This window comes from Octopus bimaculoides, chromosome 7 (genome assembly GCF_001194135.2).
Source record: "Octopus bimaculoides isolate UCB-OBI-ISO-001 chromosome 7, ASM119413v2, whole genome shotgun sequence".
Classification (NCBI taxonomy): Eukaryota; Metazoa; Mollusca; class Cephalopoda; order Octopoda; family Octopodidae; genus Octopus; species Octopus bimaculoides.
In genome coordinates this window covers 75214374-75231556 of record NC_068987.1, presented here as the reverse complement: position 1 = coordinate 75231556, position 17183 = coordinate 75214374, and the positions used below count along the sequence as shown (strand labels likewise).

Below are 17183 nucleotides of genomic sequence, written 5' to 3'. Positions count from 1 at the left end.
GGCACATAAAAGACACCATTTCGAGCGTGGCCGTTTTTGTGCGGGTGACACGTAAAAGCACCCACTACACTCTCTGAGTGGTTGGCGTTAGGAAGGGCATCCAGCTGTAGAAACTCTGCCAAATTAGATTGGAGCCTGGTGTTGCCATCCGGTTTCACCAGTCCTCAGTCAAATCGTCCAACCCATGCTAGCATGGAAAGCGGACGTTAAACGATGATGATGATGATATATATATGTACATGGCATTAGGAAGGGCAGCCAGCCATAGAAATCATGCCACAACATACAGTTGGAGTCTAGACCACTTCCTGCTTGCCAGCTCCATGTCAAATCATCCAACTCATGCCAACATGGAAAGAGGACATTAAACGATGATGATGATGTATATATATGAATGTGTGTGTGTATATATATAAAAATATTTGTGTTTATGTGTGTCCTTGTCTAGATATCATGATGATTGTAAATGGGCATCATTGTCATACAAACGAGGTTGTTCGTTTCTAGTTTTCCATGAGAGACATGTCTAGCTATAGAAAAATATTACTTTGCTTGGAAACAGGAGAGGGTTAGCAACGGGAAGAGCATCCAGTGTAGAAATTCTGTCTCAACGAATTCCATATGACCCATGCAAGTATAAAAAAAGTGGATGTTAAGTGACGATGGTGATATACAACCATTTATGATACTTAATTTAACCCTTTAGCACTCAGATTATTCTGTCAAATGTAAGGCTTATTTATTGACATTGCTTTGAATTAATTGTGAATTATCTCATAGTTTTGAGATTTCAGTGATATGATTGTTTATTTTTAGAATGACAGAGTTGGATAGATGTAAGAGGCTGGACCTGGCCAGTTTGAACAGGAAATACAGAGAGAATATTTGGGCTGGATATGGCCAGTTTGAATACTAAATGGTTAAGGTCTGTTTAGAAATACATTATCTTATTTGTTATCTAATTACTACCTATGAATTAATTTATTTGGCAGCATATATTAAGACGTGAAGAGAACTGGAATGCCTGGAAAAATGAAGGTTGTCCGCTATTTGAACGTCATGGTAGTGCTGGTGATATAAGGCCTAAAACTAAGTAAGTTGATGTTTACTCTATGTATTACTTCTACATTGTAACTATTTTGTGCTAGGAGCCATTGTCGCACAAGCTTTTCAAATCATTGCCTGCTTTGCATATTAATGAGTTTTCAGTTTTCTTCTCACTGTTTCAAAATTTACTTGTATTACTCAGGTCTAATTTTACTTTACTATATCTGCTGCATATAATGGTTGTGTGTGTGTGTGTATATATATATATATATATATATATATATATATGTGTGTTGTTGTACTTGGGGATGGTCATATTGCCAGTTTAGCCAATAAAAACACATGCACTGTATATTTGGTGTTAATTTGCTTCAGCTTTATATTACATTAATCTTAATCTTATTTCGGCCAGAGTTCTTTCGTCACACTTCTGTGACCTCATCAGTGGTCTTTTGTTTCCTTCTTTCTTATGTGTGTCTCACCTTGCTAAATATCAGCCATTTTGTATTTTGTATTCCTATTGTATGTGTCTACGCATGCGTGTCTTTCAATGTGTCTGTGTCTTTTGTAAGTGCATGTGTGTATGGGGAGTGTCTGTATCACCTATATTCTCTGTTAATACGTGTTCGTTTGTATTTGTTCTTATTTATTTATTTGTTCATGTGTGTGTGTTTGTTTGTTTGTTTTTTGTTTTTTTTATCTACTGTTTTTTTTTTGTTTTTGTTTTTTTGTGTTTAATTAAATTTTGTTAACGTATGTAGTATTTAATTCTATTTGTTTATCTATGTATTGTATTATATTTTGTTCATATTATTATTGGTTTATGGGTAACATGTCATGTTGTGGTTTGTTAGTGGTGTGTGTTAGTGTTCCATTCTAGTTTCCTATTCAGGCTAGGTTTCTCTTCTATTATGTGTGTAGCTTCAGTAATTTGTCTAAGTGCTGCATCACTGCTATGTGTAGATAAGATTTTAATTTCTATGTTGTTGATTGAGCCTCTATGTTCTTGCTCAGCGTGCTGGTACAGAACTGATGAGTTCTTCCCTTCCTTAAGTTGTAAACGAACATCACCATCATACAAGTGATATTGTTTGTTTCTGTCTTCCATGGAGAAATATTACCTTATTTTTAAGTGTAAGCATCGGGAACAGGAAAGGGCATCTGGCCACAGAAAATCTACCTCAGTGAATTCTGTCTGTTCTATGCAAGATGGGAAAATGGACATTGAATGATGATGTGGTACTAAGATTATGAATATTTCAAAATTACACAAAGATATGACTGGTAAACAGACATAGACATGTTGTTTCAACAGTTTCACGTAAGTTTCTACATCTCCCAGCTGCACCTCTGTGTTCCTGAGATGTGCATAGCATTATGTTTTGGAGATATAGACTTGTGTTAGTATATTATGTCAAATATAATTGTTTGTGCTAGTGGCACGTAAAAAGCACCTTTTGAGCCTCACAGAAGCAATGTGGCTGATGCCGGTGTCGTGTAGCTTGCACCTGTGCTGGTGGCACGTAAAAAGTGCCTTTCAAGCATTGGGCCTCATGGAGGCAACGACAAATGACTGAGACCTTTGGAAATATGCTGTGCTTGAGAAGAAGACCTATCAAGCCAAGTGAACTCATAGTCGTGACAGATATTGGTGTCACGCAACTGGTATCCATGCTGGTGGTACATAAAAGCACCCACTACTTCTTGGAGTGGTTGGTGCTAGGAAGGGCATCCAGCCATAGAAACCATGCTAAATCAGACTGGAATCTGTTGCAGCCTCTCAGCTTAACAACCCTGGTTAAACCATCCAAAACATGCCAGCATAGATAATGGATGCTAAATGATGATGATGATGATAATGGGGATTAGTTTGTTGTTTCTGGTGCTATTTCAGTGTTTACTCTGTCATGTACAGTATGTGCAGAGTGTGTTGTATTGTTTTGTTTGGTGATTATTTTTCATATCTACTGTTGATTGGTGTTATGTGTTATGCTGATAGGTGGTTATTATGTATAGTTTGTGTGGCATTAATGAACTGAGACTACGTAGAAAGTGAAGTGTGCGGTTGTTAGTGTTGTAATGTCAGGTATTAGTTATGTAGGAGTCTGTGTGTTGTCATGTTGTTAGGTGGAGATCATGTATAGTACATGTTCTGTTCTGTATGTAGCATGTGTGGTTAGGTATGTGCTGTGTGCAGAGAGTGTGCTATTTCAAGTTGTACTTTTGAGCTGAAAATATGTTGCACAGATTGTGAACTGTACCTAACAGAGCTACTTTTTGAACTGTATGTAACACAGTCCAAAGTTTTGGTATGGCTTCTATGTTTTTGCTCACATTGTTTTTATCATATCCAGTGTTATAACTGTCACTCTTGCTTACTTCTATTTCAAGATCCTTGTATTTGCATAGTTTCTCTACCTCTTCCCATGCAATGTTTTAGCCAAAGCGGACTGTGATGTCTATCAGTGTGTTCATATTTTCTTTCCAGTCCTTCATTTTTAATTTTGAACAGTTTGCCTTGATTTCCTTGTCACTTTGAATAGACACATCCAAAATGATTAGAACTAGGTCATCGTCATGTGCCAAGATTGGTTCATATCTTATACCCTTTCTTGTCTGTTTTCATTTAAGTGCTGGCATATGGTTCAGTCAACATTGCTACCAAATCTATCATATCTGTGTATATATATTCACATTTGGTAAGGAATTGGTAGATGGAGAACATGTTTGACCATCTCATTGCGCTATAATTTGTGCATAACATTAGCAACTTCTTTTACTCTTTCATCTTTGAAGTTGTTTGTGGTTAAACATTGGTCTTCTGTAGCTAACGTCAAACCTTCAGTGTCTGAGCCTTGTTTGTTTTTCAATCTGTCAAACCTTACAAGATATTAGCCATGGAGTGAATTTTCTCACCAATTTTTTCTTTCGATATGTTTTGAAAATCTGTTTTGAATTTCTCCTTTATATTTTCTGTACCCTTCAGCTGTATTTTAGCTGATATGGCTAGCATATAATAATAATAATTGCAGTAGCTAATGCATTTATTCATTAGCTAAATAATTGCCCCAGGTGCTATATGCAAAATTAGGCTCCCTATAAACTAATTTTGTCTAAAAACTTTTTTGACTGGCCTTCGTACCAGTGGCACGTAAAAGCACCTACTACACTCTCGGAGTGGTTGGCATTAGGAAGGGCATCCAGCTGTAGAAACTCTGCCAAATCAGATTGGAGCCTGGTGTAGCCATCTTGTTTCACCAGTCCTCAGTCAAATCGTCCAACCCATGCTAGCATGGAAAACGGACGTTAAACGACGATGTGTTGTTGATAGTGGGGTACATCTTTTATGTCATCAAAAATAGTCCTTTTCCAAAATAGAACACACACCAACAGAAATAAGATAGTAAGATATAAATTTGCCACCATTCCAATTATTGGCAGACTCATTAAAGAATATAAATTGTACTAGGTCTTTACATTCCAAGTTCAAATCCTACCAATTTCAACTTATCCTTGATCCTTCTAGAATCAATAAAATAATGTGTCAATTACTGGGGTCAGTATAATCTACTGTTCCTCTCCCTCCAGATTTCTTTTTGCCTTTGTTAGAAACTATCAATGCAGTGAGCTGGTAGAACTGCTAGAGTGTCTGTAAAAAAATGCCTTGCTGTATTTCTGCTGATTCTTTATGTTCTGAGTTCAAATCTCACCAAGGTCGACTTTGCCTTTCATCCCTCTGAAATCAATAAAACAAGTCAAGTACTGGGGTTGATGATATCAACTATCCCTACCCCTGAGGTTGTAGGCTTATGCCTAAGTTTGAAATAGTTGTTGTTGTTGTTGTTGTTAATCAGATATTGGTCAGTTTAATCATCTGACTGAAAAAAATTCATCATTATTATGATTTCTTAACAAAGGCGCAGGGGAAAGCAGTGGATTGGTAGACTCAAATAAGCACCAGACAAACTGCCTAGTGTTGTTTGTTCTGGCCCTTTATTTTCTGAGTTCAAATCCTCCTGAGTTTGAATTTGCTTTTTTTTATTATTATTATTATTATTATTATTATTGGTAAGGTGTTGAGCTGGCAAAATTGTTATCATGCCAAACAAAACACTTAGTGCCATTTCATCTGTCTTTACATTCTGAGTTTAAATTCTGCTGAGGTCAACTTTGCATTTCATCCTTTCAGGGGTCCATAAAATAAGCACCATTTGAACACTGAAGTTATTGTAATTGATTTGATCTTCTACAAATATTGGGTTGGCAAGAAAGTAATTTTGTTTTTCGCAAATAGAGAGAGTTTACGTTTTTTTTTTTAGTGACTTTTGTCAATGTTATGATTTTTTTCTTTTTGACATTTGATAGCCACTACTTTTAGCTTGCTTTAGAAGCAAATTGTGCATAATTCTGTTTACAGCTGTTAGTGTCAATTTTAACATGGAGTGCAGAAACGAACAGTTTTGTCATATTTTGCTTTTTTATTTCCGTAAAGGCAAGAAAACTGCTGAGGCTCACAAAGAGATATGTGAAGTTTATGGTGTTGATTGCTTAACAGAATGCATGTGTCAGAAATGGTGTAAAAGTTCCGTTCTGGAGATTTTTCACTCAAAGATGACCAATGTTCTGGTCAACCTACTGAAGTTGATGATGACCAAATCAAAGCCATAATTGAATCTGATTGTCATATAACTGCAAGAGATTGCAGAGGTTAAATATATCACATACAACAATTAAAAATCACTTAAAATATCTTGGACTCATTGGGTTCCACATAAATTGAAAGAGATTCACTTAACACAACAGATCAATATTTGCGACATGCATCTCAAACACAATGAAATCAACCGAAGTTTGCAAAATTCTTTGAATGGTAAAGCTTTCAATAATGATGATCTGAAATTGCACTTGCTTCAGTTTTTGGCTGATAAGAACTAGAGGTTCTATGAGCACAGAATCATGAAGATGGCAAAAGGTCATCAAACAAAATGTAAAATATATAATTGATTAGAGTTCATTCTTTGTATGAGAAAAAAAATGACTTTTATTTCACACTAAAAAACCAAAATTACTTTCTTGCCAACCCAATATTTCATGCTTTATTCCCATAGTAGCGAGGGTTATTATTATTTTTCTTGTCTCTATAGAAAAAACCTTATTGATTTTCAAGTGCCTTAGTTTTGACAAAAGTTGTTGGGGGTTGTTTTGCTGTTTTTTTTTTTTCTTTTTTCTTTTGCCTGAATGGGAATTTATTCCTAGTGTTTATTGCTGATATTTGCGAAAAAAAAAAACTGACAAATTTATTTTGATGCAGTTTGCTTTGTTGTGATGACACCCCCATAAGAGTGTTGCTTATTTCTAACATCATGATTTTGAAAAATTCCTATTTTCTTTGTGAAAAAGATGGATTCCAACTTAAGAATATTGTTTGAAGAAAAACATAAGACAGAAAGAGAGAAAGAGAATCAGTTTGATGACGTGAAACTGAATGGTATTGCTGGCTTCTCTTCTGGAGCCAGTGATGCTGTTAATGCTAAAGCAATTAAAGGTATCAGTGTCATGATGACTATTAGTTGAGATGAATAACACCAGAAGTTTTTACAATAACAACACCTTTCACCAACTGAAAGTGGCCAAATATTGCAGGAAGAATGGTCACCAGCATCATCAAGAAGAATCACCTGCACCAGGAAGAACTACCGTCATTAGGAAGAACCACCATTATTGAGAAGAACCACTGTTGCCATGAAGTACTGCCATCATCAGGAGGAACCATTGTTACTAGGAAGAATTATCATCACCAGGAAGAACCACCATCACCTAGAAAAGCCACTGTCACCTGGAAGAACTACCATCACCAGAAAGAACCTCCAGCAGCACAACTTCTGTTTCTATGATGGATGATGATGCTAATAGCAACACCATTATGTCTCTTAGCAACTACAACATCCCTACCACCACCACCACCACCACCATCAGTGGAGACAAATATTTCAAAGCTATTACCAACAGCAACATCACCTATACCATCATCCGGGTTGCTGGCATAAACAAGGCAGCATAGTTTACAAGTAACTCACAAGTGTGGATGCAGCATTTGCTTTCCAATAGTAGAGTTTAGGCAGACACACAAACATTGCTTAGTTGTGAGCTGACTTTCTTGCACTAACAGAAAAGAAAGAGAAGCTAAGAGAACTCTGACTACAAATGCATCTAGAAAAATACTGAGTTAACAACCTGCATTCTAGCACAAGTTGATAAGTGCATGATGGGTATGTGAGGTTGTATATTGCACGTAAGAAAGAGAAGGCAATATAGAATGGTGGCCCTAAGTCTCAATGAAAAGGGGACAAAAAATGCCACACATGTATGCTTCTCCAAGAAGTATTATTGCCATCTTATATGGGTTAGTAAGTAATGTAACATTTAGCAATGCGCTATATGAAATGATTATCAAATACTTTGTTGTCTTGGAGGAGTGTAGAGAAGTTACAAACTTGGAATCAACTGTTCCCTCTCTTTCCTGTAAGAACTGGGCAGGACTCAGAATAGAAGTCTAGCTGCTGCTTACCCATGAAGACATGCAAAGATCACTGACCTTATTTCCATGGAGAAGAGACTGAATAAGAATTGTGGTAGAAGGCAGAAGACCCTGACGTTACACTTGCAGTAGCATCACCCATCAAGAGCTTCCTGTCCACAAGTGAAGGATGTGCAAATGTCCTTGCTGCAATGCTACAGTGTTGGCATCAATGACAACACCAATAGCAAGGGCAGCAGTGCATGCCAAAACAACTACCAGTGCAGCAGAGGGATAACTACCGCCACCACCACCTTTGAAATAGGAAGCTTTACTGGAATGCTCTACTCTCCAGCACAACAGTAGCACCAACATAAATGCATACACTCACTCATTAACCAACCAACATCCTCTCTTCCAATTTCTTGTCAGGTGACAAGAAAGAAAAGACTGGAGCATGGCATGTTATTAGAGGTGCCAAAATGGAAAAAGAAAAAAAAACAAATGCTGGTAGCTCCACCACATAAATACAGAAAGGTAGATGGAATGCCAAAGAACCTGAAAACTATTCACTCACCAACACAACCACAAAGACAGCATCAATAACTAAAAATAACAAAGCCCAAAGCCACAACAGCCAATCTCCAAAAGAAACAATAAGAATATGAACAGCAACAAAAGCCATATACACGAAAAATGGATGCCATTGACTTCACTGTTATAAACAGAAACTACAGTGAGTTAATAGGAATACATATGAAAACAACTCAAAGATGAATAGAAAACAAGAGAGGGTTTTTGTGGTATGCATCTCCAAAGCTCAAAGATAGGGTACTATAAAAGATATCTGCAAATGTCTATCAAGCATTAAAGGATAAATTTTCATGTAGTGTCAGAATTTTCTGAAAAAGAGAGGACATATGGTCTTTTGAGGAACTCCTCCTGAAGAGAAGGTTGGATTGCCCACCCTCATTCAAGATCCAAGGTGAGTGACCTGTTCCTTTTTCTATTCTCTGATAGACATGGTCATACTCAGAGTGGGATGTAGAAATTCATGTGGCATTTGGCAGACTTGGAAGCAAGGTTATTTGCTCAACCACCTCTGGTCATTAGACATAGATGTAGACCATCAACCAGACTGTGATTTCTGAAACACTTGCTAGCCCACATTCTGGACAATGCTTTCAATTGACTCAGATCAACTAGCATGGCAGTGTTGTTGAGGAAACTTCTGGATCATCATCATCATCGTTTAACATCCGCTTTCCATGCTAGCATGGGTTGGACGATTTGACTGAGGACTGGCGAACCAGATGGCTGCACCAGGCTCCAATCTGATCTGGCAGAGTTTCTACAGCTGGATGCCCTTCCTAACATCAACCACTCCAAGAGTGTAGTGGGTGCTTCTATGTGCCACTGGCACAAGGGCCAGTCAGGCGGTACTGGCAATGGCCATGCTTAAATGGTGTTTTTTACGTGCCACCTGCACAGGAGTCAATCCAGCAGCCCTGGTAATGACCTCACTCAAATGTTTTGTTCACGTGCCAGTAAGGCAACGCTGGTAACGATCACGCTCCAATGGTGCTTTCTAAGACAGCTGCTCTAGCAATGATTCTGCTCGGATGGTGCTGTTACCGCTCCACCGGTATGGGTGCCAGTCATCGAATTTGGTTCAATTTCGATTTCACTTGCCCCAACAGGTCTTCGCAAGCAGAGTTTAGTGTTCAATGAAGGAAGGTTAGCATGGGTGCCAGTCATCGAATTTCGTTCGATTTCAATTTGGATCTAGACATAAAAATAGTTACTGCATCTTACCTGGTCTAGAAAGATTTCAGGAACCAGATTAGAAACTAGTTAATCAGGACTTAATGGGATGGAGTATCATTAACAATAGGTGGTTGGTCTCTCACAAGAGGAGAGTTGGAACAGATGTAGAGAATGTCTTTAGTGTTTACCTCAACAGTTTGCTACATCTGTTGGCAAAAGATATAGAGGGCTGCAAAAAGCTAATTATAGCAGCTGAGATATGATTGGTGGCAAGTGTCTGTCCTATGAGTTTTATGTATGTACACCAGATTTGTCCTCTAAGTTCCATTGCAGCTGGCAATGGAATGGGAAAGTTCACAGTTTTGTGAGACGAGGTGTAGTAGTGTTGCTGAGAAAAGTCATGAACAGAGAAAACATAAATGATAATTTCCAGCCCATTCTCTGGTGAATGTAGAGTTTAAGATTTGGGATGAGATGCTAATGGAGAGGCTAGTGCTTGTTGGTAGTTGGTTGGGAAAGAACAAACCTGTGTAATCCAAAGTGGATCCATTCAAGACAACCTTCAGGTTAAATTAATTCATAATAGGGAAAGTGGGTAACAAATCTGACTTTGATGAAAGATCTGATCAGTTTTGATTTATTTAAAGTTTTTAATTGTGTCAACCATTGTTGAGAGCTGTCCTCTAGACAGCTGGTTTCATGCCATTTTCAGAAGCTGGATCATTTTGATGTATAGCAGCATCAGTTCACAGGTCTGGAGATACTGCTGTGGAAACTGGATGTAATGAGGGTAATCCTATTCAAACTAATATATGGGAGAGCCTTGTTGGCAAACGTGGACAGCATTACTGTAACGGTGTCAGACTCTATGGAGGCTCGGGTGGCTGGCATGATTGTAAAGGAATACAACACAGTGACAGGCATAAGACTTAACTCAGACAAAATTGTAGGTTTTCAGGTTGGCACTTGGAGAAGCAAGTCCATGTTTTCTGATGAGGTGCTGAATTAACAGTCTGGTTAAATTGCTTGGAGTTTGGTTTGATCCAAATCTCGATGTGGTTAGCAACTGGGACAAGGTTATGAGAAAGGTAGCTAGTCTCATCCAGACATGGGCTGTAAGAAAGGTATTCTTGAAAAGCCAGAGAGGTGGCAACAGGTACATCACCTCCAGTATTACCACCTGACTTTTGTGCATTGCTCCAGTTTTTCTTTATCTAGATTGGAGTTTCTGATGTTCTGCATCTTGTTTCCACTGATTAGGCAGTCCATCTGCCATCAACACCCTCTACATACAAGGCTCAAGATGCAGTGGTTAATGAAGTACAGACATGTACTGAGGCTGTGGGCATCAATTAAGCAGGTGGTGAGCAGCTCAGTTCATATTTTACTATAGCTTGTCTATCTGATGGAGATGCAGACTTGTGTCAAGTGATGAAGACTAGGCATCTGACTTCAGTAATGTTAGGTGCTCACAGCTCTCCACCATTCAGACAAAGCAACTGGCTGGTCTGTTCTGGAAGACTTTTGGCCAGAGGATTATAGATAACTTCTAGAAATCCCTGGCCTGAGAGTACTGTCAGAAAGCATTGCTAGTTAAAGACAGAAGACAGTTTCCACAGGCATGGAAGTACCTTCAACTGAGCAGTGCAATAAAACCGTTCAGCAGCCATTTTTTCAATGTCCAAGCATTGCTGACTTGTGGAGTTTCGCGAACTGCTATTTTGGTGTTTGCAGGATGGATCCGGCTATCAACCATGTTCATCATGAAGATTACTTTACTGGCTTCCTTTCACTAGGAAGGAGAGACAGTTTTCTTCTGACTTGTGGTTATAGTGAGAATGGTTATGTGGTTGACGTAACTAAAAGGGCTGAAGACAGACATTTTTTTTTTCTTTGGCCAAGCTCTTCTCCAACATTTTCCCATTTCACTTGGAAAAGATGGTGAAGATGGAGATAGAGGTCTTAAAGATTTGTGAGAATTGTGAACATGGCCCAAGTGAATGAAGTTACACTCAGCACATGCCTGAAGGCCAGAGAATGACTGCAGGGAGAGGGCACTTTCCCTCGATAGTCCAAATAATCCAGGATCAAAGGTCATTTAAAAATATTTTTGTCCATATATACTTTCATTTTCCCATTCATTTCTTTAAACCCCGCACTTTTTTGTGACCTTGTTTATGTAATATACCCTCATGAGCTGGCAGAATTTTTAGCACAGTGGACAAAATACTTAATGGGTTTTTTTATCTGCTTTTATGTTTTGAGTTCAAATTCTGCCAAGGATGACTTTGCCTTTCATCCTTTTGGGGGTTGAAAAAATTAAGTACCAGTGAAACACAGGGGTCGATGTAATCGACTAGTGCCCTCCCCACAAATTTCAGGCCTTGTACCTTTAGTAGAAAGGATTATTATTATTATTATTATTATTATTATTACTACTACTACAACAACAACAACAACAACAACAGGCTGACAGAATCATTAGCATGATGAACAAAATGTTTCACTGCATTTTCTCTGGCCATACATTTTGAGTTCAAATTCCACCAAGGTTGACTTTCATCTTTTCAGGATTGATAAAATGAATACCAGTTCAGCACTGGGATTAATGTTATCATCTTAACCCCTACCCCAAAATTTCAGGTCATGTTCCTGTAGTTGAAAGGATTATTGTTATTATATCCTCATTATCATCGTCACTATTATCATTACTTTCCTAGAAAATGGATTGGATGAAATAATAGATTCACATTATTTGTACCAATCCACTATTAGCAATGAAGATTCAATGCAAATGTATGTGGGGGCAAGCTCATTGCATGCAGTTGTATCAATTTCTTTTATTACTGTTTTTGTAAATTATGTGTCAATATATTGTTATCTGTGTTCTAAATAAAATTTTGCTACAGAAATCCTTACTGCTATACATATACATATATAAACAGATACACACACACTCTTTCTCTCTCTCTCTCTCTCTCTCTCTCTCTCTCTCTCTCTCTCTCTCTCTCTCTCTCTCTCTCATATATATATATGTATGTGTGTGTGTCTCTTTCTCTCCCTCTCTAGATTTCCACACAATTCCTGTCTACCAAATTCACTCACAAAGCATTGGTTAACCTTAGGCTGAACCTAATACCATGTGATTGCAGAATGAACTTCTTAATTACACAGCCATGCTTGTGTCTGAAAGGGAAATTATAGCAGATTTGACTAAATACCTTGACGCATTTAGTTACCTTTATTTTTCTTCCGTCTGAGGTTGATAAAATAAATAAACCAAATTATGTATCTGAATCAATACTCCTTCTTTAACCCTTTAGCATTTGAATTGGCCACATCAGACCCAAATATCCTACCTGTTTTATATTTAAACCAGCCAGATCCTGCCTCTTGCATCTACCCTACAAATATCATTCTAAATATAAACTATCACATCATTAAAATCTTGAAGCTACAGGATTATGCATGATTAATTCAATAGAATAAGCATTTCATTTGACTGAGTAATCTGAATGCTAAAAAATTTTAAAGATGTATGGTATCGTGCCAATGTAAGATATTCTCTGCTAGTAATTGGGTGCTGTACTTGGTGTAGTGTATTTGTACTGTGTATACTGGAGTTGATTCTATTGGTTGGTCTTTCTTCTCCTCACAAACTCTATGGCTTTGTGCTTATATGGAAAATCTCAATATATATATATATATATTCTGGATAATGAAGTACCAGTCACATGCTGGTGTCGATTTTATTGACTTATTAATTCTTATTTATTCTTCATCCCTGTTATTTGTGGTCATGTGCTGATTCCAAAAGACTCTCCTTACTATCTATTCTATATAATTACACAGAGTAAAGAGGAAGAGTGTTGGAAGTGACTTAATAGCAAGTGGAGGGAAGTTGATCAAAATGGGAAGTCCAGAGCTGACCCGATTATGGAATCTATGTCCAGACAACACAGAAGCCTGCAAATCAGAGAAAAGGTGAGTGGTATTTCATATCTTCAACATCTGCTGGGACCAAATTATAGTAAAGTTTTACTTAGGAGAGGATGCTGAAAAGTTCCTGGCTTTGGATAAACAAAAACACAGGAGGATTAGTTAATTATGATTTTATTCAACATATTCCCCTCTCAGATTCACACACTTATGACAGTGGTCCTTCAGTTTTTCTAAGCCCTGTAAAAGATCTCGGAAGGTAGGGCCTCCAACCAGACCTTTTACGATACATTTAAAGCCAGGAACTTTTCAGCACCCTCTCATATTTATATTGCTCCATGACCCTTTATTGGGTTGGTGGGGCAGCACTAAAGACTTTAATTTCATGTCAGATGTACTTCAACAAAGATTCACTCACCAACATGTTACAGGCTCTAACCCATAGACAAGCAGTTCCTGATTTTTACTTCTTCTATCTCTATGACAATCTCAGGTGCTTGTGAGTCACTTCTCAAATAAAAGGTGGGTCACACCTGAAGAATCTTTGAATCTAGGTCAGCTTCATCAGAACTGAGTTTGTTCTAAACAACTGTTTGGGAAGAACCAAAACATTGTGAGAATTTTCACCTTAAATAGCTAATGGTGTAGACTCTACCTAACCTCTGGGTATGTATTGTATTGACCCCTTTCATCTTTGTTTCTATTGACCTCAATCATCTTTTGCCATTTCTGCAGAGTGTTCTTGCCAACTTTGGAAGATTTCTTTGCTGATGCCATTGAACAGTCTGACCCTGAAGCAATGGTTGAAGACGAATACAAGTAAGAGCAGATTTGTTTTCTCTTTGTGCTTCATATCTGGATTTTTGTGTGTGTTTGTGTGCATGTGTTTATGAACACACGACTTTTGTTTACATTTGCCAGAGCACCAGCTGTCTGGCTTCCGTGCCGGTGGCACGTAAATAGCACCATTTGAGCGTGATCGTTACCAACGTCACCTTCCTGGCACTTGTGCCAGTGGCACGTGAAAAGACATTCGAGCGAGTTCGTTGCCAGTACCGCTGGACTGGCTCCTGTGCAGGTGGCACGTAAAATATACCATTTTGAGCGTGGCCGTTGCCAGTACCACCTGACTGGCCTTCGTGCCGGTGGTACGTAAAAGCACCCACTACACTCTCGGAGTGGTTGGCGTTAGGAAGGGCATCCAGCTGTAGAAACTCTGTCAAATCAGATTGGAGCCTGGTGCAGCCACCTGGTTCACCAGTCCTCAGTCAAATCGTCCAACCCATGCTAGCATGGAAAGCGGACGTTAACCGATGATGATGATGATGATGATGGTGATGATGATATATGTGTGTTTGTAAGTGAATGCATGTATTTGTGTGTGTGTGTGTGTGTGTGTATGCACTCTTATCTGTGTGAATGAGGGATTCTTACAATATGTGTGTTTATGTTTGTTGCTGTGTATGTACAGCCCTATATAAGTGAAGACACGATTGCAACTTTATGATTACAGATTCCATTCCACTGTGTAGAACTTTGAGCAAGTGTCTTCACTATTGCTTTGGCTTGATAAAACTGTACAAAGCCATGTAATTTGTGTGTGTTATGTGTATATGCACATGCCCAAACATGCACACACACACACACATGTATTCGTTCATTTTACACACATTTTTGTATGTTGGCATAGCTTTGATGGATACTTAGTAGAAGGCAATATTTTACAGCTGGATGCTCTTCCTGTTACTAATCCTTAGCTATATGTGTGGAGGGAGGAGAATAGGACAAGAGAATCAGTGATTGGTTTAAGAGAGTGTGAGAGGAGGTAGTAATGGAAGCGAGAGAGTACTGGAGGTAGAATATGATAGGAAAATTAAGCAAATGAAGTAAGAAGGTGCTATAGGTGCAAATAATGACAATGCTTGAATGATCAATGGAAGAGAGGTAACATTGGCACTGAATATTAGAAAGAGTGATCAAGTGATTGGAAGTAATAAAAATAGGTGATGATAAAAGAGTGTAATGAGACCTGGGGTAGAGAGAATGATGAATGGTGATGCAGAAAGGGTGACAATAGGATGTACTAGATACAATCAATATCTTGATGTATCTGTTGTACAGTATATAGCTAACTGTATAATATTATATTATAAATCTATATAATTATGATCTACTTGTGTTCCAGGTTGGTCAAGGATCAAGTGTTTCAGTGGAAAGCACTCAGGTTACTGGCTCGTCGCAGTCCTCATTTCTTTACTCATGCTCCCCAGCCAGCAGTTGAATTACCTGTTTATCTTGAAAGTATGGTCACCAGACTAGCCAAAGAGATGCCAGTAAGCATTAAAGAAAACTTTTCCTAAACTTTTAACAGGTTATTAAAGTGTATTTAGATAGAGCAATAAGAAGTTTTATTTTCGTTATAACCATCTTTTTTGGTTTTCAACTGATGGGAATTGAGTGTCAGGCAGATGCTTTGCAGGCCATTGTTGTCGTTATAGCTGTCAGGTTAAATTGCTGGGCTACTAATTACATACCTAAATGCTCAAATCTTACCACTATCATTGTGTTCATGAGTTAGGCTTAAAAGTTTTCATCTTAATTCGCTAGAACAAAATTCATACTGATTTTGTGATGTATTGTAGCCCCCAACACTTGATACTGCAAATAACATAGCTCTGCTGAGGTTTTTTCATATGTATATATTCATTTTCGACATTGTTGTGGACTTGAAATTATATTTGTATGTATATATATATATATATATATATATATATCTGGCTGCTGACAGATTTTTCTGAAAAATATGGATAATTTATCCTGTTCATGCTATTATATTAGCATTATTCTGCATTTGAGAATAAATTATTTCCTTATATATATATATATATATATATATAAATTTATATAAATAAGGATAAGATCGTTATTTAAAATACTGATCTTATCAGGTGGCCAGCATGGGAATAAAAACCTCAAAAGGTAATAATTATTATTAAAATTATAATTAAGGGTATCTAAGAGATACCACTATGCTTAAAATAGCAGCCAAAACTTGTCTCTAAAACCACATCCTGGTGCTGTATGAACATTTAATGTGGTTTTAGAGTCAAATTTTGACTGCTATTTCAAGCATGGTGGTATCTCTTAGATACCCTTAATTATAATTTTAATAATATATATATATATACACACACACACACACATATATGTATGTATATAGGTATATAAGATCAAATGTTCTCATTTCCAAATAGCCGCCACATGAAGAAATGAAGACTGAAATTGGAGAAGAAGAAGACATAAAGGCTCCCTCTCCGGATGATGGGGAAGAAATCAAGAATGATGGCAGTAAGTTATCCTTTCTACTGAGAGATAAAGAGAGAGAGAAGAATGTTGAGTGAGGAGTGTGCGAGTGGAGTCAGCCTAAACAGGATTTGCAATCAGAACATAAGTGGATGCAACTAAATAGTTCATGGTCATTTATTTATTGATTTTCCCCTGTAATAATGATTTCTTACATTGCTAAAAGGTTGTAAAGTTGCAGGGAATGGTTTAATAGATGAAATTCACTTCTATACATGCCACTTATTTTAATGACCCTGCAGATACAAGGTCATCTTCAAGCAAGTTTTGAACTTGGAATATGCATTGAAACTATTTACAATCAAGCATTTAGCCCAATACTATTTCTGCCAATTGTCATCATTTTATGTGCTTTTTTTTTTTGTTATGTTTATATAGTTTGGACATCTCTTCTTTAGCACAATGACTTGTTATTTGTCACAGTTCTTTGTCATTCCTTTCATGAATTTCATCCTCTTGATATAAGCTTCCACCACTTCCTCCCACCTGTCCTTGGTCTTCCTCTTCTGCATGTTCTTTGGACTGCTTGACACTTTTTTACTTAGCCATC

General features: G+C 37.6%; 1 protein-coding gene across 1 annotated transcript in view; it reads left to right on the top strand.

Annotated features, from left to right (window-relative positions):
* LOC106878146 (THO complex subunit 1) overlaps positions 1-17183 on the top strand; it is a 54974-nt gene that overhangs the window by 20254 nt on the left and 17537 nt on the right. The window contains exons 14-18 of the mRNA XM_014927271.2: positions 993-1093; positions 13184-13315; positions 14006-14089; positions 15456-15603; positions 16525-16618. Coding sequence (XP_014782757.1) covers positions 993-1093; positions 13184-13315; positions 14006-14089; positions 15456-15603; positions 16525-16618 — 559 coding nt within the window. The remainder of the gene's footprint in view (positions 1-992; positions 1094-13183; positions 13316-14005; positions 14090-15455; positions 15604-16524; positions 16619-17183) is intronic.